Here is a 23,599-nt window from a genome sequence, read left to right as displayed (position 1 = left end):
GTGCCTGTGTCAAGAAGTTAGTGCACCCAAGGCATTAATAATTTTCTGCTTGGTATATGTATTAGATTCAAGAAGGATTTAGATTCCAGTGAGATTTCTCTGTGGGCACAGAGATGCCGCAGTAGAGTACGTGGCTTACCAAGTTGATGTAATAGGATATTTTCCCATGTATTTGCATTCATAATGTTTGCAGGATTTTGAGATATTACCAAGAAACTTCAAGGCTGCATCAAGGTGTTTGAATAGAAGTTGTGGAGAGGGGGAGGGATTTATTCTTAGTAAAAGGGCTCGTTTGAGTAAAATTATATGTAAATAGGACAGCTGTAGAAAAGCAAATATTAAGAGATGAGCTATTTTGAGCTATGTATTGTATAACAAAGTTCTCCAAGTGAGTTAACTTGTGTAGTCTAAAATGGTTGGATGGTAGCGAAAGGATTGAGGAGATGGAATGTGTATGTGCGGGAAACAAAACCTAGTTGAATGTAATTTCACAGAAACATTTACAGAGCAGATACAAAGTAAGCAGGATGAGGGAAGCAAACTTTAAGGCAACTTGGAAATCACTCTGTGAGGAGCATGGAAAAGGGGACAGAACATTTAAAGAGACTGGAGGTCCACAAGCAGCTGGAAGAGGAAATGCTAAAGCATAGAAGAATATTGGACTGTCTGCAGTCCATAATGCAAGGTATGGTTGGCATCTTGCACAGTATAATCCCTTGAAAAACATGGTCCTGTCGGAAAACAGCTACAGAATCCTTGTGTCACAGATCTGCTTTGCATGGCTATTTATATTTTTCCTGTGGAGAGAAAAAATGAGGTGTGTTTCTTCCATTAGACTCACATGTTCTCAGAAAGCTTAGCACTAGTGTGAAAAAATGAGCTGATTCAGTTCCTGCTTCCACTATATTCTTTGTCAGCAGACTTACTTTGTAAGTTCCAATTGTGGGTCTTATTTAAAAAAAACCCAAAACTTATGATGCATATATATATATATATATATTTTAAACAGCTCTGTCATGTTTATTGTCTTTATAGAGCCATTAGACTCAATATATACAAATGAACTGGCCAAAAGCTTGCAAATCTTTTGACAGGCACTTCCTGCTGGAGAAAAGTACACAGGCTTTGCAATTGGAAGGATGGTAGCCTGGCTGTTATTGATTCTGGGTCCTGGAAAATGGTAAAAAGGAGGAAAAAGAGTAAGAAAACATATGTAAAGAATCATATTGCTGAAGAATGGGGTTTAATTTAGGAGAAGAATCATTTTATGTTATAAAAGTGAAGGGTGACAACAATATAGTAATTTCAGTGACACATTTCCCAAGTAGCATACAGTTGAATATGCATAAAAGATGAATAGAAAGACGAAGAGAAAACCAGCGCTGGGAATTGCTAGGAAATGAGTTCAAGGAGCAAAGTAAAGGAGCAGTGCAGCAGTGTGGACATACTATATAGAGAGAGGACCAGGAAGAGTGGCTGAAGGTGTTAATAAATGTTATTTTTGGATGCAGAACTGAGTCTATAGAAAAGAAGTATTCAAAACGTGTTATAAATGCAAAGTATTTCTGAAATGGCCTGAAGAACATGTTACTGGCTGGCTACATTAAGAATCGTTTTGACTGAAACTAGAACAATGAGTGGAAGATTATTAGAAACATATAAACATACAAGCAAATGTAAGCATATGTTAATTTAAATACAAAAAAGTGCCTTGCTTAATTTGAATATTTTTGCATCAGAGTAGATATTATTATGTTAATATCTTCAGTTTCTCATTGATTTTCTGCATTCTGAGAATTGCTGTTTGCTAGTTTTGAAGTTTTTCTAACAAAGAATAAGAAAATACCAGGAATAACAGCAGATGGAGTACAAAGCATAGTACATGTCTCAAAAATAATTTTTGCTTAGGTTGCCTTTGAATAGCTGCTTGTATTGAGTTTATTCCTTTCTCGTACATACAGTCAGTTGTTCATATACCTGTTTGCTTTTTTAAAGCTGATCTTGGTTAGATGGTTTTTCTTCCAGACAGGACAAGGAAAAAGATGAAATTAAGTCTATTATTTCAGTACAATCGAAAAGGTGAGAGAGGGAAGAAGTAAAACTTCCTTACCATCGCCTTCCCTTTACACTAGTCTAGAAATACAATGGATTTTTTATTTTGTAGATATCTAGATTGGTGACATAGGAAGTAGAAATTCATAAGTGAATTCAGAATTGCACTTTTTGGCATTACTTTCTTCTTTCTGATAGATAATTCACATGACTTGTGCGGTTCTAATAATAATCCTTTTTTACATTAGTCATTCCTTCATATAGTATAAATATGGGCCTTATAAAGGCTGAACATGTTAACTGCACCAAGCTTTCTGTCTTCTGTTACCCTTTCTGTAGCAAATTCCTTAAGCTCACAGTGATACGCATTTATAATGAAACAGAGCTTTTACCAACTTCACTCGTTATATGAATGTGCATTGTTTAAATATGGCAATCCATCTGTTAAGTATGGCTATAAAATATTAAGGAAGGTATGGAAAATGCATTCTGAGCCATTCTAAGTGTGTAACTGATATACCCAAATACTGAATTATTAAAATTCTTACGCAGCTTTATATCTATGTTTCCTTTCCATAAATGGAGATTTTCCGTACTGTGTTTTAAATAGTTAATCTATTAAAGATCTGCTTTGGTTTGTGGATGTTTAATGATATTTGGTATGTCAAAATGCAGTTTAATTACAGAGCTGAGTAATTGTGCAACTTAGTCACTGGAAGAATAATACTTTATTTTTCTAAAGTGTAATCAAATAGCTACATGTTTGGTGTCTATTTGTAGCTTTTACTTAGGTGTAGTTACTTGAGATTGAGGACCTGTTCTTACTATATCCTTGTAGAAATGGTAACTGTTTAATACCAATCTGTACAAGTAATTGCAGGTATTGTTAAATCAGAAGTTGTATTTCATAACATGAAATATATATGTGTGTGTGAATCAAAAATTATATATATTTTCACAGTAAATACTTAAATTACAAAACATTACATGAATCAGTGCTTAAAATGTTATGTGAATTTTTAGCTGTCTGTAGTCCTATATGTAAGTGGTCATGCACATTGTTGTTTTTTTTTTTTTTTTAAATCTGTATTTTGCAGTGTAACTGGGTATATTTTAATGATGTGCTGTGCCAGTAATTTTGTACTCCAGAGTTACTGTCTATAAGGTTGCAGTTCTTTCTCAACTACCCAAATGCCAGTAACTGTTAAATAACTGAATATTAAAAAATATCTAGAAAAACAATGTTCTGCATACCCACTATGGTAAAATTTCTTCCCAACTTGTACTATTTTTTAAATTGGAAGGAGAATTGTGCTGTGTATACATAGCCTGTACAAATATTTAGTGTTCCTGAATGTTTGAGAATGGTCAGTCATTTAGCTTACTTTTTGACTATAAGGTGTAAGAATAGTCCTTGCTGTGTACCCTTGAAAATGGTGATGTATCATATGTAACTGATTATATTGGTTGAGGTATTTATTGGAAAGGAATTTTGATTTTTATGTAAATTGGCACAGGTTTAAGGGTTTTTTTCATGGAGAAATCCTTTCCTAAATCACTGATTGTTGTTAAAATTTAAAACAAATGTATGTTTTTTTAGGGACAGAGATTTAACAAAAAGGGGCTTTTTTTTTTTCTTTGTCAACACAATACAAGAATTAAAAGTGTGAGCTCTTCCAAAAGCTGAAGATGAAATTGCTTAAAATAAACAAAACCAAAAAGTCAGAGGCTGTCTGTGAAAAATTTGGTTTTCCTCTCTTTTCCATGCACAATACTTTGATGGCCACAGTACTATAAAGAAAAAAAAGAAAAAAAGCTGAAAAGTCTATGAAGATATTTTTCACTGGCAACTCATTAACTTATCTTTCCTTTCTTCTCTTTTGTTTTAATCTCTCTCTCCCCTTTCCCCTGTAGATACCATATGCTTAGATACTTTGTTTCTTCTTTGTTCCCATTTTTTCCTTTCCGTGGCTTGGCATAAGTAACTAATTAGACATAACAGTTTATAAAGTCAGAAGGGAATAAAATCGAGCTCACTTTCTCTGTACTACTTTGTTTTTCCTGGCTAATTAAGAGTAAAAACTAGTAAAAGTGTGTGTTTCTCAGTTAAAGAAGAGGTCTGTCTCTGATATACTTAGAACAGCTTTGTTCATTAAAGATGTGCCATTTTTACACAGTCACATTTTAGAGTAGAATAGCACTGTAAACACTAGAGAAAAGATATTATGCATTAACAGTGAAGCATTAACTTGCTATTTACAAAGCAAAAGTTCTGCATATCGCTAGCTCTAACCAGTGGCTTAGAGATTATTATGTATTTTTTTATGTTTTATTGCTACATGTAGGATTTTTTTAAAACATTTAGGGTGCAAATAAGTCTTGACTAATAACAAGGCAGGAACTGATTTCTGAATGTAGGTTGTTGTAGAGATTTATGGTTTCTTCATACATACAAATTGTTATAAAACTTTCCATATCAGAGCAATTCTAGGTCATCGTTAGAAAGTCTTTGTCCATATAAAATCACATTATATAAAGCAGTAACACAACAAATACATACTTGAGCTGATTGCATTTAATTGACTATATAGACTATAATTGACTATATTGACTGTATCAAATGAGGCCGTAAACTTTCTGTCTCCTACCTAAGCACAGAGAAGAGCTGTCACGTTGGTATTTGGATTTGTCTGTGTCAATCTGCATTATCATGTCAGACAGTGAGACAACCTGTAGGTGACATTATCAGTGGGAGTATTTAGTCTTCTTTTTTGTTTTGTTTTTTCTTTTTTGTGATAAATTACATGCTTTATCATCAGAGACTTTAACGGTTAATGGAAGTACAGTGAACTGATTCAGTTTTCAGGCTTTTTCTTCCTTTGAACATATGCTTTATATGTTCCTGAGCCTCACAGGACAAAGGCTGAGCTGTTGGCATTATTTTGGAAAATACATCAAATATATCTTGTCTTGTGTCAAGTCACTTAGCAGGTGCAAAAGTAATGTCCCTGGACTCATACACCAGAGGGGTAGGTGTAAGGAGAAAGGACATAAAGACATTAGAAAGCCATTCCAAAAACCTCCTCTTGTTTTCCAGGTTATGCTATATCGGTATTTTGGATATTTACATAATCACCTTTGTATCATAGCAATAACAAGTATTGTAGTGAGATGGGTGATTTTTTTTCATAGGGGTGACTTTTATTTTACCCATAAACAGTATACTTTTAGGAAGAGAGTAATACAGGTCTTCTAAGCTTACATACAAATGTCTATGTTTAAGGGAACTGAGAGTTAGCTGGGATCATTTGCTCTGGTGAGGTGATTTTAGTCAAGGAAAATGGATTGTGCCCATTCCAGTGGCAGATACAAGAGGCTTGGTGAGGCTTGAATAGCAAATGGGCATGGCCTTTATGTAATCAGAATCAGAAGTGCAAAAACTCTGAAACCTATGTTTCAAGAAATGGCAGATTTGGAAGCAACATAAGATTAATTAGAGAGAGGGGTAGACTAAACTGCCTATCTATTCAACCTTTTAAAATGGATATTGGAAGCAGAGAGCCTTGCAAGAGTGGAAAAAGAAGTCATCAGCCAGGAAGGCTAGTTTTAGAGGTCAGAAAAAAGTAGGATTAAAAGAATAATAGACAACAATCCAGCTGTATTATGTCTTGCAAAGCAAATGTAAGGGTTCAGTGGAAGTATTCTTCAATAATAGAAACAGAAAGAAACTAAGGACACAAGGAGGGTGTTATCCAGGAAAGGTGCGCTGGAGACAAAGGCAATGTAAATTGAACCTGGAAAATTACTACTGAATGAACCACCCCAGATTTCAGTGTCAGTGATTGTGAACACAGGGAAGGCATTTTTCTTAAACTGAACATACACACGACTTTTAGCAGCTGTGAATGGAGCACAAGGACTGTGGTTTTGCAAATGACGTTTCTATTTATATGTTCTAATATGGAGTTGTTGACTCATGATCAGTTTGTGTTATGCTGTCACATATCCCTTTATCCAGGAATCACCGTATTTTTTCTCCCTCCCTCCCCCCCCCCCCCCCCCCCCTTTCATTCTGCTTAAAATAGCTGTGACCAAATTGCAGGTAGCTTTTGGTCATTCTTCAATGTAACAGCAGTTCCCAAAGACTCTGAGTCTGGTGCATGATGTGCCAAGAAAACAGACTTGGTATATTTCCAACATGATAGTAGTAATTGCTGGTGTGATTCAGTAACAAGATGCTGAATAATTTGAACTGTATCTATCCAACTGAATAATTTGAACTTTATCTGTTCAAGTGCCTATAGATTTGAATTCAGCTAAAAATTGGTTCTTCCCACCAGCCACAGGTATTGTTATGTAGCCATCATAAACATTTTAAAGGAGTGTTGACAGACACCTGGAAATAAAACTGTGAGCTTTGGTAGACATATGTATACTAAAGTAAAAAGAACTTTGGTTCCCATTTAGAGCAAAACAGCATTTTAACTGGAAATGCACAAATGCTTCAAGCACTAATTTCTGTTCAATGAAATGTCTCTCTTTTCACATTATATTTTTAGTATTTCAGGATTCTGGTGACAACATATAGTATGAAAGTAGTTTTGATTGATTTATTTCCCACTTGAAATTGTGAGGTGGAAGTAGTTTTATTTTGCTGCATTTTAGTATGTTGGATTTGTTTAGAATAATGTGAAGTACAAAAAGATTCCATTATTCCTATCCTTCACCTCACTGTAAGAAAGAAAACATTTGCCTGGATATATACTGTATCACCAATTGCTGTAGAAAAGTTTAGTGACCATGTAAAATGTTTTAAATTCTACCTGCATGGAATGACTGGATGCCGTTTGATTTCATTTAATTTGTTATAAGATTTTAGAGCATTCCATCTCTTTTGAAGAAATATTTGTCAGTAAGCAGACCGTTGTTAAGAATATGTGTTACGTGTATATTTAAAAATAGTATCTATATATATTCTTGAAAATTCTGTTGAAAATACTATCATAGTTACATAAACTGAAAAGATTTCAATATTATTTAATCTTATTTCAGTGAACAAGATTTGTTTTGAGCTGTAAGGTAATTAAAATAAAAATTTGTTTTATTACTTAATCCTCTTTTATGTTGCAGTCAGTTGAATCAGACTGATTGTTTGCATTGATGAGATGTTCAAAGCAGATTCCCAATGTCTCATTTTTGTTGTCTGCATTTGTTTCTTTTGCTTAGTAATTTCAGCTTTAATTCTTATGTTTATTATTTTTATTAACAGAAAATAATTTTGAAAATGTGAAAGAGTAAAAAACAAGAACTAAGTTTAAAATTATATCTCAAATACAATTTTGAGTTTGAATCACCAATTTTATGTTGTAAATTAAAGATAGAAGATCTGAGGTTGAAAATGTACAGAATACTAACACAGTTGCTTTCATGCCCAGTTAGATGAAATAAGTAGTTTTGTTAAATACTGTGCTTGTTTTACAGTGTGTTTTTAAGGTGACTTCAGATTTACTGCTGGAAAAATCTCTAACATTCAAAGTAAATTGTTCTGTTGGGTAGTTTTTGATATCCAACAGGGACAAAATACTATGGTAAACAAAATAGCTAAATTCCCTAAGGCAAACCTACCTCATTTATGAACCAGCATGCCAAGTTTAAAAAGAAAGGTGATTGCTCTGGAGCAGTTCAGATGACAGAAAATCTTGTGATAGTTGAACTAAACTAATAATTAAGCTGAGTGACAACAAGCTTTGATAGAGTAACAGCAAGTAAAGCCAAGTAGAAAGCGTTCAATTTGTTACACGTATTAGTTCTAGTTCCTCTATATAGCTAATAGAAATTGGGTTATTTCCAATACAAATTGCTGTTTGATTCTCTTTGCAAAACTTTCAGTTTCCCACCTTTACGCTTGCCAGTTAAGGGAAGGAGCCTTTTGTATCCAGTATTTTCAGATTGTTTACTTTGGACTTTATCTTAAATTGATTTAGAATGCAAGCTGATTATACTGCTGTAAAAAATAACGTATTTCTTTCATACCTACTGAAGCTTCTTTGTATGATATAAAGTATATTACACTAATCTTCTGTACTGAGCTACACATGCATGAGTGAGATGGATAGTAATTAATATTGTGATCTATTAAGTCTGACGTAATACTCAAGGTGAAATGTTAAGCAGGGAGTTCTATATTGCCACTTCTGACCAGCGCTGTGGCATTTTTTGAAGTGTAAGTTGCTCTGCCTGCAGAAATTCAGGAATATCACAACTCATTAGCTGCTTCTGTTGAAATGCTGGCTTCCATTTTTACAGAGATCCTGAAAGAACCATGGAATATGCTCTTTCAGGAGTCACTGCTTTGCAAAGAAAGAACAGCAGTCAGCTGCCTGATAGTAGCATGGCATAATGCAAAATAACTTGTAGGGATTCAGTCATCTGGAAAAGCAGTATTAGATTGAATTATTTAAAGGAGAGATTTCTGTGTCAAATGTTTTGTATTTTTCTGATATATGGTAAGAAAAGTGTTTTGTTTTTTTCCTTACCTATATATGTTCTTGAAAGACTGTTATTTCCTTCTACAACAGTGAAATCCTCTTGATCTTGGTTCTAAGATGTATTTTCCTGAATTTTAGATTAAAATACATGAGGTAGAAATGAGGTTTCAATCTAATAATAAATTTGAAGGAGAATTTATCTGTACTTTTGTGAATAGATGAGAACACTTTTAATAGATCGAGAAAGTGTTTTAATTTGTTTATTTAATGTTTTCTTTGGGGGGGAGAATTTCAACTTCTGTTATGTTTAATCTATTTTTTATTTCCTAACATGTTAACTATGTATATGGCATATGGATGAAATTAAATAGTCAATAAAAATCATGTCATAAGTGCAATACCAGTCGAAAAAGGTATATTTTTCCTCATATTTAACTAGTAATTATTTCATTCAGCAATTAGAAAGCAGGAAGTCTGCTTAAAGGCAAGGTACAAGTTAGAATTTGCTAAATTGGTGTTCCAGAGCTGGAAATACGTTTTGTAGAAACATACACTGCTTACACTTGTTTAAAGATTAGTAGTAGTCCATTTACGTAGTAGCTTGTAATAAAGCTATTTAGAACTGGGAAAGTAAAGTGTATCTGTCTTGGCTTAAAGTAAGAATATGGGCTAAATGTGAAGATTTTTAATTACAATAAAATAAACACTTCAGAAAATATTTGCACTAAGGCTTTTTTTGTTGTTGTTCTGCAGTCTCAGTTTGAACTCAGGGTATTCCATATTCGTGGAGAACATGCTGTATCAACTGCTCAGCTTGAGGAAACAATTGCACATCTGAAGAATGAACTTGATAATAAATTAAACAGAAGGAGTGAAAAGGCAAGAGATATTGGCGTTTCTACTGAAGATGGTAACCCACCAAAGACATACCGAAATGTATGTATACAGACTGACAGAGAAACTTTCATAAAGCCTAGTGAAGAAGAAAACAGAGCTGTGAAAAATAACCAAATAGTACCTAAAAAGCTTAATATTTCTTCTTTGTCACATAATATTTCTGCCCAAAGTGAAAACAAGGACAATTACAATGTACAGTCTTCAGAAAGTGTCTTACCTGGTCAACTGAAACAAATGCTGCCTCCTCCACCTTTAGCACCGCCACCACCACCACCTCCTCCCCCCCTTCCTGATTCTTCACTACCAGGTTTAGTTCCTCCACCACCCCCTTTGCCAGTGGGTACGACTTCACTGACATCTCGGTTTGGATCTGGCCCACCACTGCCACCTCCGCCTTCTGAAAGCTGTAGGAATTTTCAAGCACCACCACCACCTCCACCACCACCCCCGCTTCCAGGGTCAGGACCTCCTGTGCCTCCTCCACTGCCTGGATCTGGCTTGCCACCACCCCCTCCACCTCCTGGGCCTGGGTTCTTTTTTAATAGCACTTTATCTTCAAACCAAGGTCCTCGAAAACCTGCCATTGAACCTAGCCGTCCCATGAAGCCTTTGTATTGGACACGGATACAATTACAAGATAGCAGGTAAAATATATTTATTTGTACTTGCTATTTATACACTATGATACAAGGGCATGTATACCATTTAATACTTAAAAAGTTAACGTTCTAGGAGTGTGTAGCAAAATCAGTGTAGAGGCACGGAATTTTTGTGTTTGTTCTGACAAGAACTGAAGAGTTTCATTTTTGCTTCCCAGTCACTTCAGGTGATACCATCTTCAGAGCTCTATGATGCTAGTCATAGAACCAGTTAAACTGGGACCTAACTTCTGTGTATAATTCTGTCAGAGCAGGAAAATTAAAGCATATGTATAAATATATGCAGCTTAGGAACATGTAGCATGTGGAATCCATTAAGGAGTATCAATACTTATAGACACCTCTGTAGTTTAAAAAAAAATTATTAAAAAAAATAAATTAGCAATCTTATTGTGATTTAGTGCTGGGATAAAATGCTAGATATGCTTGAGGGAAGGGGTCTTTCCAAAGTGACCTTGAGAGACTTGAGGAGTAGGCCTTTGCAAACCCCATGTCCAGCAACACCAAGTGCAAGGTCCTTCACTTGAGTTGGGGCAATCCCTAATATCAGTACAGACTAGGAGGTGAATAGTTAAGAGCAGCCCTGCAGAGAAGAACTTGGGTATTCTGGTGGATAAAAGAATTGTGCTGGCAAAGCAAGCTTGAAGCCCAGAAAGCCGGCTGTATCCTCCTGGGCTGCACTAAAGTATGGCCAGCAGGTCGAGGGAGGTGATTCTCCCCCTCTGCTCTGCTCTGGTGAGACCTCACCTGGCATATTGCATCCAGCTCTAGGACCCCCAGTACTAAAAAGACATGGATCTGTTAGACTGGGTCCAGAGGAGGGCCATGAAGATGATCAGAGGGCTGGAACACCTCTCCTATGAAGACGTGCTGAGAGAGTTGGGCTTGTTCAGACTGGAAAAAAGAAGGCTCCAGGGAGACCTTAGAACAGCCTTCTAGTACTTAAAAGGGGCCTGCAAGAAAGCTGGAAAGGGACTCTGGGCAACCTGTTCCTGTGTCTCACCACCCTCACAGTAAAGAACTTTTTCCTAATATCTAATCTAATTCTATCCTCTTTCAGTTTAAATCCGTTTCCCCTTGTCCTTTCACTACATGCCCTCGTAAAAAGTCCCTCTCCAGTTTTCTTGTAGGCCCTCTTTAGGTATTGCAAGGCTGTTTTAAGGTCTCCCTTGCACTTATATATAATTATAATAAATTGTAGTTATAAAGTATTTAAGTATAAAAAATTATTTATGATTGTTCTTAATATTTTATTTTTAGTATTTAAGCACTGTAAATTGAATATCTATATTTAAATATAGTTAAAATTCTTTTTAAATGTAATAGCAATTTATTTGAATTTAATAATTTAAATTTTATTTTAGCTTACAACTTTTTGTTTGAATTTATTTTGATAAGGAAAAAACATTCTGGTATAAGAAAGCATTTTATGGTGTTAATATTTTATATAAAATGTTTTACAGGAACAAAGAGTTTAATGAAATATCAGTTATATTCTTTCAGTGATTCATAATTAAAGGCATTGAAATATTTTGTAGCATGAAGTTTGAACATTTTGGTTTTACTTTTCCATAATTGTTAGTGAAAAATAGTTTCACAGTGAAGAAGTCGTCAGTCCGTAAATAAGTGTTATTGTAATTCTTTCTTTCAATTCACTGAAATCAAAATATTTGCTCTGAAATGTTGCTGGTTAATCAAGCTTTTGCTGAATGGAAGGTGAGGTCCCTTTCATAGCTTTCTGGTGAACTACTGGTCACCAGATGTAGTGGTCCAACATTTTCATGGTCTGTACTGGAACTAGAAACTTCTTCAGGGGTCTGCTCCTCAGATCAGCAGCCAGCGAGGACTTCAGAGTTCTTGTTATGGAGCCAGAAAGAATCCTTCATTTTTCTGTGTTGCTGACACTAACTCTGGTATTGGGGAGAGTGAAGCTGTGGAGCTGTAAGCGTGTCCTGTGACACAGAATATGCTGCATCAGTGGATGCTGGTGGAGTTCCACAGACATTCACAATAGTAAACGTACAGTTGAGTAGCAAGTAAAAAAAATCCTAACTCTAAGATACCCCAAAACTTTGGTTTGTCTGAATCTGTAAGTGTTGCATTTTCTGCAAATTACATCTAATAAAAGTATTTTTAGTGACATCAGCCATTCGTATTTTCTAGGGGGTTTAATCACTTTTTTTTCCCTTGCAAATAATTTCACTGCCCTGTAGTGACATCTGCTGGAAGAAGTAGGCCCACCTCCTGCTGATAAACAGACAAGAGCACTCAAAGTTTTGTCCAATGTATTTTCCAGAGGCATTGAAATTTTGAAACAGGTCCTTCAGAAATGAAGTGCCATGTTTGCAGCAGTACATTGTATTTTCTCTAAATCGAGATAATAATAAGAGGATTGTTTAAACAAGTTCCAGACTGTTCCAAAACAAAATCTGGTCTTGAAAGGGCAAAAAACTAAGGGAAGTTAACACACATTTAAAATTTATAGTGAGTTGAATGGAGTGGAATACTGGTTAGTCTCCAAAAAATATAGGCCGTGTAATTACTCTAGTTTCTCAGAACTGCAACAAGGATAAAAACGAACATACAGCCACTGCAGCTAACGTGAAGTGAATCAAGTCCTGTATAAATGACCCCAAATGCTCTTAAAATATGGTTGAGTAAATTTTGTTCACTATTTATTGACATTGTTTATTTTTATAGGTCTAAATAGATTACTGGGAATTCTTCAAAAAAACTGCTGTTGAAATACTCCTAATCCTAGTTGAAGTGGCAGAAATCTCTTGAGACATATTTCACAAGCTCCAGTTGTAATATTTGGTTATTGTACCAAAAGCTGCAATACAAATAATGCATTTTAATAGTCTAGCAGGCATAGATACGGAATAGCTAAACTGTTTGGAACAGCCTTCTGTAAAACATTTTGATTCAAAGCAAGGTATAGGGAAAGAATGCTGATTGTATGGCAGCAGTGCATGTTTCTTTGAGTTTTAAATCTATTGTGAATTTTCATCTGTTGCGGTTAGCTCTATTGTGGTTCTTCATAAAATTTTATTGGAAATTTGATTATTACCTTTTCCTTTATAGGAAAACTGCTATGCCAACATTATGGGAATCATTAGAAGAACCTGATATACTTGATACTACTGAGTTTGAATATTTATTCTCCAAAGACACCACTCAGGAAAAAAGGAAGCCATTATCAGAGACTTACGAAAAAAAACCCAAGGCCAAAAAGGTATTTATTGTTTCTTTGTAGTTGCTTCTTTTGTATCACTGTTTAGTTTTACATTTTAAGAAAACCCCCTTTTTATTTATTGTGAACAAACAGATAATAAATAGGTTTCTAAGTCTCATTTCAAAGCAAACTGCTGGTTTAACTCTTACTTGAGAATGTGGGGTTCTTATTTGCATTGGAAGATTTCTTGCCTTTGAAAATGAAAGTTCCACATCCCAGTGAGGTAGAAAAGATATTGTATAAGAGAGCTAAATACAAATTCTAATACATATGTGAAAGTCCTAATATTTCAGGCTGTGTCTGCCCTTGAACTGATTCATAATTGAAGGCTTGTCATTAAGTTACCCTACAGAACCTCTCTTCCACTGAGATTAATTTTACTGAAAAAGTAAAGTATAAAGTAACACAGGGCTTTATATGTTAGATGTTTTGAATAAGGAATGCCAAAAAACTTTTTCCTGGTATAACTGAAGAACCCATTCAGGAATGGGCAGGACAATCATGTCTTTAGTGCACAAAAATTTAAGCAGTAGTTGTGTCGTTACTGTAGTGCAGATATTGTCTGCCGCAGACAAGATCCATTACAGAGAGAGTGTATACTTGTCAATTACTGTGTGCAGAGAGGACAAAGAAAAGGCTTAGCAATATTTGCTGCGGGAAAATTAGGCTAACTAGTAATAAATACTGTTATTCTAAAACAGTGTGGTTATATATTAGAAACCCATTTAAATATATACTGTATCATAAATCTCTTTGAGATTACCTGCTTGGAACCACAAGAGGGCACTTTGTATGTAAGTTATGCTATCTATCTTAATTTTATAATACATATAACATGAAATATACATGCATAGATACATATCACTGCAATCAGATCTTTCAAAACATCTTTAATCGTAAGCTTCCTGTACTGTGTTTTAGCACAGTATTTAGTAAGAAGTGTTAAATAAGACTATAGAATTGATGCAGTTCAAACTCATGGGATGCAAAAAGTAGAAATGAAAAATAGGGCCAAGATGGAGGCATGCTGGCGTTTGTAAATACACCCTAAAGAAATCAGTAATGTTTGGCTGCAGTGGATCTGCAGGCTGCTCCAGTGGATCAGTCTCGGTGGCCTGCAAGTGATACAACAGTAGAGAGGCATTTTATTTAGATACAGAAGGGCTTATTAGTAGATAGTAACAGAAAGCTCTCATAGATTAATGTACAACTCTCAGTTCTGCCGGCTTCATTTGTGTTTTCTCATGCTTTTTCTCAGCTCAACTTTTCTTGTCTTTTTTCTAATAATTTTATCTGTCTACTAGGATTTTAAAAGTGCAATCGTTTTCTTTGCTTCGGTACAGAAATTTGTGCTTGTCTGGCCTTAAGGATGCTACAAGTGTCATAGTGTATCACATTCTATAGTCTGTCTTTCTACAGACATTAGGATAGACATGAATCTTGCTCTTCTCTGCAGAAACTTTGTCATATTTCATATCATCTTATACACACTAAGTTCAGCCTGCTTGGTATTTAGAGAAATTATAGACCATCAGGTGGTGCAAGATTGCTTATTAAATCATGATTACTTAATAAATTTCTCCTTGAATGAATTACATCATGAATTACATCAATGCTTAGCAATCAAATTCCCTATGGAATTGAAAGTAAGATTCTCTCAAATTAGAGGGGAATTGTTTCTCATTTAGTTGGGTCTGCTTTGTAAGACTAAGGTGACTTTATTAATTAGTAGGTTGTCAAATGGTGACATCTTTACCACCTATTTACATTCCTGTTGCAGTTCTAAATGAAATAATATTCAATTTATTCTCAGAATTATTATTTTTGTGAAACAAGTGAAAATAATCTGGATGCTTAGTCTGTGAAATGAATGCTTCTGTGGAAAGAATCACATCAAACCTACAGAATATTCTTACATATTTGTCCACATAGGAGACACCTTACAGCAACACAGATTAGAATATTCACCGTATGCTATGCTTTCTTGCTTACAGCTGGTAGACATCTACCATTTTCAGCCAGAAATATCTAAATACCTGCATAAATGGAAGGGATGGTCTGTTTTCCAGTAGCATTTGGCAAGCTGTGCTCAGAAGGGAAACTTCTGAGTATGTATTTATATTCATATGTATTTATACTCACATATATTTAATGTGCATACAATATAATATATAATTTATAAAAGAAATATTTGAAATATAGAATGTTTTTGTATTCATATGTATACTCAGTGTCAAAATAGGAGGATTCTCTGGGCATCTATGCTGGGTCTGGTTAGTTTGGTATTTTCACATATGACCTAGATAATGGAATATTAACTCTGCAGCCACTACCAATTTGCAAGAGACTTCAAATGTACTAGAATAGACTCTTTAGAAATCTTTTATGTATCAGAGATATGGTCTAAAAGGTAGGGACTGGAACAAAGCTAATACAATTAACAAGATACCAGTTAACTCTTGGCTCACAAGAGTAACATGAATTGCCAAATCCTGGTATTACTTAAAAGTGAAAATGAAACTCTGATAGATAGTAGAAATATTGCTTGCAAGACAATTTACTCGGCTATGTCTCAGTTAAGAAATGCATCAAGATTTATGCGCTCCAGCTCTTCGTTAGAAATGTTTAATAACTGTAAAGAGTCAAGAGTGAGAATGATGAAAAGTGTAAAAATCACCTCTGAGGAAAGAATTGCATTGTTATGATTGTTTAGTCTAGAAAAGAGAAGGTTGATTGGAACACACAGTAAGTGTCATCAAGTGCATGCAGCTGCTGCAAAGAAAAATTACGAAAAGCTTTCTAAGAATAAGGATACCAGAGGAATGCAGAACAATTTTGGCTAGGGAGACTGTGTTTCTATAGTGGGAGATATTTACAAAAATTAGTTTAGAATGATACACATATAGTTGATACTGTCTTGAAGTGCATAAATGCTTTGGATGACATCATGTTTCCATTACTCATAAAGTCCACTTTCTGTCCATTGTCCTGTGAATGAAAACAGCTAGCTATCCTGTTTTCCAGAGTGGAGGCATTTTCATGATTCACAAATTCTTTGCTTTCATGCCTGACAGAAAATGGCTTATCATGGAATGGTTATTAATTGAGTGACACTAGTTTCTACTGTAACTAGTTACTCTTATTGAGTTACTCTAGCTTCTAGAATCTATCATCCTGACATAAGAAGAAATTATTAGAATTTGAAATGTGGTTATTAAAAAAAAAAGATATTCTAACAAGTATATAGGAAAAAAAAAAGGAAGGCAAGCTAAGAACCTTCCAGCAGCATATAAATGTGTATGAATTGCTTCAAAGACTGAATAGAGGGTGGTTTATTTTTTGGCATATATGAACTTATTTTGGAAAATATAGTACATTCACTTGATAGTGAAGCAATGTAAGAATAATATAGTTTAAATGAAGGTCAGATGTACCTTTCTGACATACTTGCATATTGAAGTTTGTTGTGGTCATATTTATCTGGACTTAGAAGCTCTGCAAAGTGTTTAGCTGCTCCTGCGTCTTCAAGCATGAGCATTGTTCACTCCTTTGGAAAATTTAGGAACTTTGGAAAAAACCTCTTATTTTTTCCCAACTCTACATCCTTTGAAATATTTCAGAAAACCGTGAAATGCAATCTTGTAAATGAAAGTTCCAAAGTATTATGTAGATAATGGTCAAAATATTTTTTTTTTTTAGGCATTAGGTCTGTCTTTTCTGGATGAAGATGATTTACTCTCTAGATAAATATATTAGTTATGTCCCAATATTGGAGCAAAATATAGTGCAGTATATTTAAGAATTAATAAATATGATTCTTCTTTCATAAAAATGTTCCTGAATTGTAAGACTAAAAGCATTATAATCTTATATGAGGTAAAAAAATGCAGTAGTTTTTTGGACGTGATATTTATGAAATGGAAAATAGACTACTGCTTGCTTGGAGAAGAGACTTTCTCAGAGCTCTAGATGGATAAGTAATGTATAGAAGGAGTAGATTTTATTTTGTAGCATAGTTCTGAAATGGTTGAATTTGCAGCAGGCAAAGTTGTTACTGGACAAAATTAAAGTTTATTAGCACATGAAAAAGAATCAGATTTCTCTCTGGTTTTGGTTAATTCAGTTTGCTTAATCTAAACATGGAAGTTATGGTATGTTGAAGCTTGGCAATAAACACTGCATCTAAAAGTATTTATACCATGTAAGATGATGTTCTTAGATAAACTTTTTCAAATGCTTGTAGTTGGTCCCACTTCAAAAAAAAAACATACTGCAAGTTACATTTGTCAGGTTGTGAATGGACTTCAACTATAAACTTTTATGCACCAACGATGTTCAACTACAAGTATATTCAGTACAGTACCATTAAAGTCCTTAGTTATTCATGAAAACAATGAAAACTGAAATCAATTAGAATATTAAAATTCTAACCTACTTTTCTGAAAATAAAACAAACAAAAAACCAAACCAAAAACCGGTGGTTGTTCTCGAAAGAAAAAGAAATCAATAGATTTGAATACAGTTTGAAGGATCTAACATCTTTCTCAGACTCTGAAATTATTCTACAGATGTTTTCCTGTCAGATAAAGGACTGAAGTTTACATGTAAGGAATTTTGCTTTCATTCATTCTAAACTGTTAACATTTCTCATCTGTACATAACCGTGAACATTTTTAAGTTGATACGCACATGTAATGGTTTTCAATCCATAGGTTCTCCCTTTCCTGTTAAATTTGCAGAAACAAAATCTGTTCTTGTAATACCAAATAGAAGACAGAATTATGACATATATTTTGGAACGAAACAAAAACCATGATTCATTATATATTAAACTATGATACCCTGTAAGCCTGAAAAAGAGGTAATTTAGAGAAGAACATTCCTTTATTGTGTTTTATTCCAAGTGCATTCTGTAGTGTCATTGCTGGGCTTAAACGTATTTTGAAGCTGCATTAGTATTTAGCACTTGTTAGTAACTTATTCTCAAAACCTCAGGTATTTTCAATACTTTTTCAAGAAACAGGATAGTTTCATGTTTGTGATGTCACTCCATCTTACAAAAGAAATGAGTAAGTGTTAAGTAATTTGTGTCAGGTGTATGCACCAAATGAAAGTCCATCAATCATTTTTGGCCCTTTAGTGCAATGATTATCATTTCAAAGACACAGGAGAACATTAAAGATAATGGCTTTTCTGTTGTCTATTATCTCTAACAGACTTCCCATAATTATTAACATGTGTTCTCATTTAAGAAGAGTGTCAATATTTTGAGTGTATTGCATGTTTTTAACTGAAAGGGATATGTCTGTCAGCAAGTTTTTTATCCATCTAACTAAACGAGGAATTACAATTAATGAATTTTGTGTTTCCGCAATAAGGGCAGATATTGCAGAAAATGTTGGAAGCTTTGCAGGGCTGAGACACAATGACTGTCTTCAGCTGTCTGCATAAGATAATAAATAGTGTTCAAACTTGAGCAGAAGTAGTAAAATGCTAGTGTTTGCTCTTCGGAGGCACTCTTGCTTTATTTTTATATTTTATGCTGTACTGAGAAGAATGAATATGACATGTCTTTATTTACTACAAAGCTCTGCAGTCAGGTAGGATATGGAAAGTATTTGTAAAGGGTAAATACCTATTTTGTGTCTTCATCTTATTTTTACAGTTTTGATAGGAATAAAGGTGTTGAAACAAGTTTCTTACTAGCTCATTTCTTACCTCCTATTTTATCCTGAGAAACTGCCATTTGCTTGTCCTTTAGCAAAAGGCTAAAAATACTGTTTTGTTTTCATCCAGTAGGACTGCAAATAGAATAACATGTCTCCTGAAATATTTTTTAAATATTAAATAAAAAAGATAAAACTACGGTTCATCTATGTTAAATAAAAAATAGTTAAACTTGGCTCTCCTTTGAAAAGACATATAAGAGATAAAGTCTAGTCCTAAGCTTCTGAAATTCCGCTGGTGCCTCTTGGGCTGTTTATGTAGAATGGCTAGAGGGGCATGCTTACTTGCTTCTTGTGCAGGATAATCTTCCTTTGCTTGAACACAGTTTCAGCAGGCTACTTGTGGGTCCAGGCTGTTGACTTCACCATAAAAGTTAATGAGTGGGAATGGAGGGAAATACTGTGATATGCAGGATAGTTTTTTAGCCTATGGTTTCTCTCAGTAAATTTATTACGGAAAGAATCCATGCACCAGCAGGAGGAAGGACTTAGCTTTTAATCACTAAAGTAAACTGAATCTGTTCAGATTTCAGCACCAGTTAAGTATCCTGGATAGAATGTAGACATTGCAGTTAGACAAAACAGTGAAGTCTATCCTATAATATTTAATTAAATACATTTCTGGCTACAGTAGAGAGACACCTAATGGGAAGGACAGGGTAATTTATGAATGCATTCAAGCTTCAGTATGTCTCTGCTTTTAAATTAGATTACAAGTATTTGAAAGATGTAGAAGAGGCACTTGCATACAGCAAGTCAACCCACTTAATAACATTAAAAAGTAGTCAGGGAACACCACATAGAGAAAATAATGTTATGGATCAGTGAATTAAATGAATTAGCACCAGCAGTTACAATTTTGTCACAGAGCCAGAAGATGCTGCATCCATTACAAAGATACATTCATAGTCTGGAGGAGCAGTTGGCAGCTGGCAAAGCCTGCCAGCTGGCATAGAAGCATCATCTGGCGTCAGCTGGATTTTAGCTGCTTACCTGTCACTGCCAGCTACAAACAAGTCCCAGTATGCTGAGAGGTGATCAGTGATTTGTCTTTTAAAAGCAGAGACTAAATAGCTCAGTGCAGTCTACAAACTTTCACTTAATTTACCTTATGTTTTTTATGAACTGGGAAAGTGCTGATATTTTTTGTGTCTCATTTCTATTTGGAATTCACACACATGCTTAATTCCCTGTCACAGTGACTTCCCAGAATAACCAGAATTTTGGGGAAAATTAATATCTCTGAAAATATGTTCCACATTGCAAGATCTTTCAAGTTACACATTTGTTCTAAAAAATCTATGTCAGCATTATACCTGTGTTTTTAGAGTATTTTATGGCCAATTTAAGCTATTCTGTTGTCTTGTTGCTCCATTTTTGCTCTCTAAGGAATAAGGTATTAGCCTTCAGTTACAGATTTCAGTTGGTTGAAGCTGTTTCAGGTAGTCTGAGTCTAGTTTGATGCCTGGTAATTGTGACCATGTGTACATTTGTCTAAAATGCATGTGAACATAGAGTAAGCTGGCCATTTTAAAACATGAACCTCTGGTTTAGTTTTTTAATTATACAGGGTCATCTTTAATTTTTTTTTCACTAATCTGTGAAGGAGGAAGTCTTGTTTAGCAACGTGAGCTAGTTCGATCGTATCTGGAGAATATATTAGCACTTAAAAATACTTTAATAGGATAATTTCAAATATATTGTCTACAACAGCTATAGTCTGGAAAGGTTTTGCCGCAAACTAGGCATGGCTAATGGGGTTTATGACAACCTCTGAGTTTGCCCCTGAACAAGGTCAACTTGGAGGTCAGTGAATGCTATACAAATTGCATACTACTCAAGTCTGTAATTATCCCTGTAAGAAATTAATGTGCTTGGAGTTCAGCAAATTCATGTAAAGCTTCAGAAATCACCAAGATAAACCGGGCAGTTACTTTTGCAGTGAAAAAACACAATCAACAGGATGTGGTGCTTACAGAGTATTCATTTACGGTAACTTGTAGCCACATCATCTTGTCTGCTTGTGTACTCCGGAGATAAAGACCCAGAGTTGTTTCTCATTTGAATAAAACACTTTGAATAGTATTGCTTTTTTACAATCCAGCATATGTGCTATACATACAGGCTGAAAATCCTCTCAGGGTAGATTTTGTTTCCAATTTTGGCAGAAAATATGCAGCATCTACTTTAACATCAGTTCATTAAATGTTTAGCCCCTACAACAGGGACATTAAATATCTGTCAGAACTTTGTTGAAGGCAACATGTATACCAGCTTCTTTGTGTATTGTCCACATTTCAGTACTCTATAAATAAGAACTAAATTTGCATTTTCAGATGAAAATGTCACTATCATTTCTCTTTTTTCCTGTATTTTTCTACTACAAATCTGCATTTCGTATAATTGAATGGCTAAGTAGTTGCACAGTTAAATATTCCTAAATCCTATAAAACATAGATAAGAAACATTTGCATGGGCTAGTACAAATTTTGTCAGTTAACTATCTGCAATGTGAGCATCTAAAAGAATATTACAGGGATAAGGGATAAAAATTACCTAAAGTTTTTAATATTATTAAATATCCAAACATTGTTGTCACCCAGCTATTAAAAGTAAATTTTGATATGTAGATTAAATATTGTTCACATATTATAAATACTAATTTAGGGAAAACTTTGCTGTTAGCTTTCGTTTTACTTGTGAGTTAGTATTTTTAATACTATTTGTTCATCAACTCCATAAAGTAAGACAACAGCTTGGATATGAACATTTCTTTTTTTGAAGAACTTCTGTTTTGAATTTTGTGATGTGATGCTGTCGTATCTTCCTTATGGCATAAATCAAAATCCCAAATACCAACAGTCCAATCATTGTGGGAAGTTTGGTTTTGGTATTTCTAACATCTGAACTATACTTCTAAAATTCTTGGTTTACTTTTCATTATTTATGGACTGATCCACATCAATGTCACTAGCTTCAGCCAGCCAAAATAATTTCCTCAAGGTTTCCCTCCCTCCTTTTCTTCTCCTCCCCCACCCAACATCTGAAAAGATTAAGTGTCAGTATATTGTACCAACAAGTGACTGTTACCCAAAATGTGAACAAAATCCTCAAATCCTTGTGAAGTGTCAAGGGTGTGGAAGAAGCACTTTCATACAAGAGTGAAAAACATTCTTTCAGTAATCCAGAAATTGTGTTGAGAGGGCTTAAAAAGACAATTTTTCAATTTTCCTTGTTCAGGAATCAGTCCTTTGTCAAAAAGATAGCCTTAAATGTGTTCACACTAAAATATAAACTAGCAGACAAACTAAGGAACTTATGATGTACTCAGGGTGTCTTAAGTAATTCTGCTGTGATCAACTTAAGGAAAAGAGGGAAAAAATAAATTCCAGAATAAATATTTGATGTGCCTTTTATCCCTTTTTTAATAGCATCCTACAAGTAAGAGGTGATGTTCTTTACTAGACTTGGTAAGAAGTCAAGCTTACATTTATGAGCCATTTAAGGTGAAGAGCATAGAGATAAGATGAATTTCTTACTATCAGATTTAGTTAATAAAAAGATTTGATGTTTGGAGAGACATTCAGTTCAATTCACAAATTAGCTTCTGTCATTTATGTGAATGAATTCTTTGTAGAGTGTTCATTTGATCGCAGATCATTTTGCATCATCTTTCTAGATTATCAAATTGTTGGATGGAAAACGGTCTCAAACTGTAGGAATTCTAATATCCAGTTTGCACCTGGAGATGAAGGATATTCAACAAGGTAGGTGTTTCTTGCACTTAATGTGTCATATTTGCGTGGCTGTTTTTTTCTCATAGCCCCCTTCAGAGAATTTCATACGTTAACAAAATGTGCTTTGAGTATTATCCTCTTTAAGTTATCAGAAGAATCATTCTTCCAGTATATTCTGGTATATGTAAAAATTTCACCTAAATAATCAGAATTGCATTTAGATACAATCCTCTCTACCGTTTCGGTTAGCATATCACTTTCTGTAGTGTTTTCTCAAAACTGTTTTATATTTCTCCCCTGCAGTTCCCTCCTTTTTTTTGAGCGGGTCCTCCACTGACAAAAATTAAATCAAATGCTTATATACAGATCTTTTTCGCTTCAAGCATGTTGCCAGTATTTGTTGAATGTTTAAATTTAAAAAAACACATTCCAAACTGATTCAGCTACCATGTAGCAATCGTCAGAAAGATGATTACTGGATGGCATTTTTCAAAGCATAGAGCTACTCAGAGTGTAAATTCCATTACTGGTAGAAATTATCTTAGTTTGCCAGTAGGACTGTAGAGAAATACAGAATTTTCAGAACACTGGGGTAATTCAGATTCTGCTTATGTTCTGGATTTTAGAAGATATTGTTTAAGCATATTGTTTATTTCTTTTTCACATTAAAAAAGGAAAATATTCACCATTTAAAACAACTGCTGGAAGAATTCAAGTTGATGTCTCCTTTTTGCTATTGTTTTCCCTCCATCACATGCAAACACTGGGAAGGGTGTTGAGATGCTGCTGGCATTGATTATTATTA

At 34.4% G+C, this 23,599-nt stretch overlaps 1 protein-coding gene across 1 annotated transcript in view; it reads left to right on the top strand.

Moving 5' to 3' along the window:
* The window catches only part of FMN1 (formin 1), a 134,670-nt gene that overhangs the window by 34,244 nt on the left and 76,827 nt on the right, over positions 1–23,599 (top strand). Inside the window, exons 4-6 of the mRNA XM_065686635.1 lie at positions 9,294–10,081; positions 13,181–13,331; positions 22,737–22,824. Coding sequence (XP_065542707.1) covers positions 9,294–10,081; positions 13,181–13,331; positions 22,737–22,824 — 1,027 coding nt within the window. The remainder of the gene's footprint in view (positions 1–9,293; positions 10,082–13,180; positions 13,332–22,736; positions 22,825–23,599) is intronic.

This window comes from Lathamus discolor, chromosome 6 (assembly GCF_037157495.1).
Source record: "Lathamus discolor isolate bLatDis1 chromosome 6, bLatDis1.hap1, whole genome shotgun sequence".
Lineage (NCBI taxonomy): Eukaryota > Metazoa > Chordata > Aves > Psittaciformes > Psittacidae > Lathamus > Lathamus discolor.
This window is presented reverse-complemented; position numbering and strand designations above follow the sequence as displayed.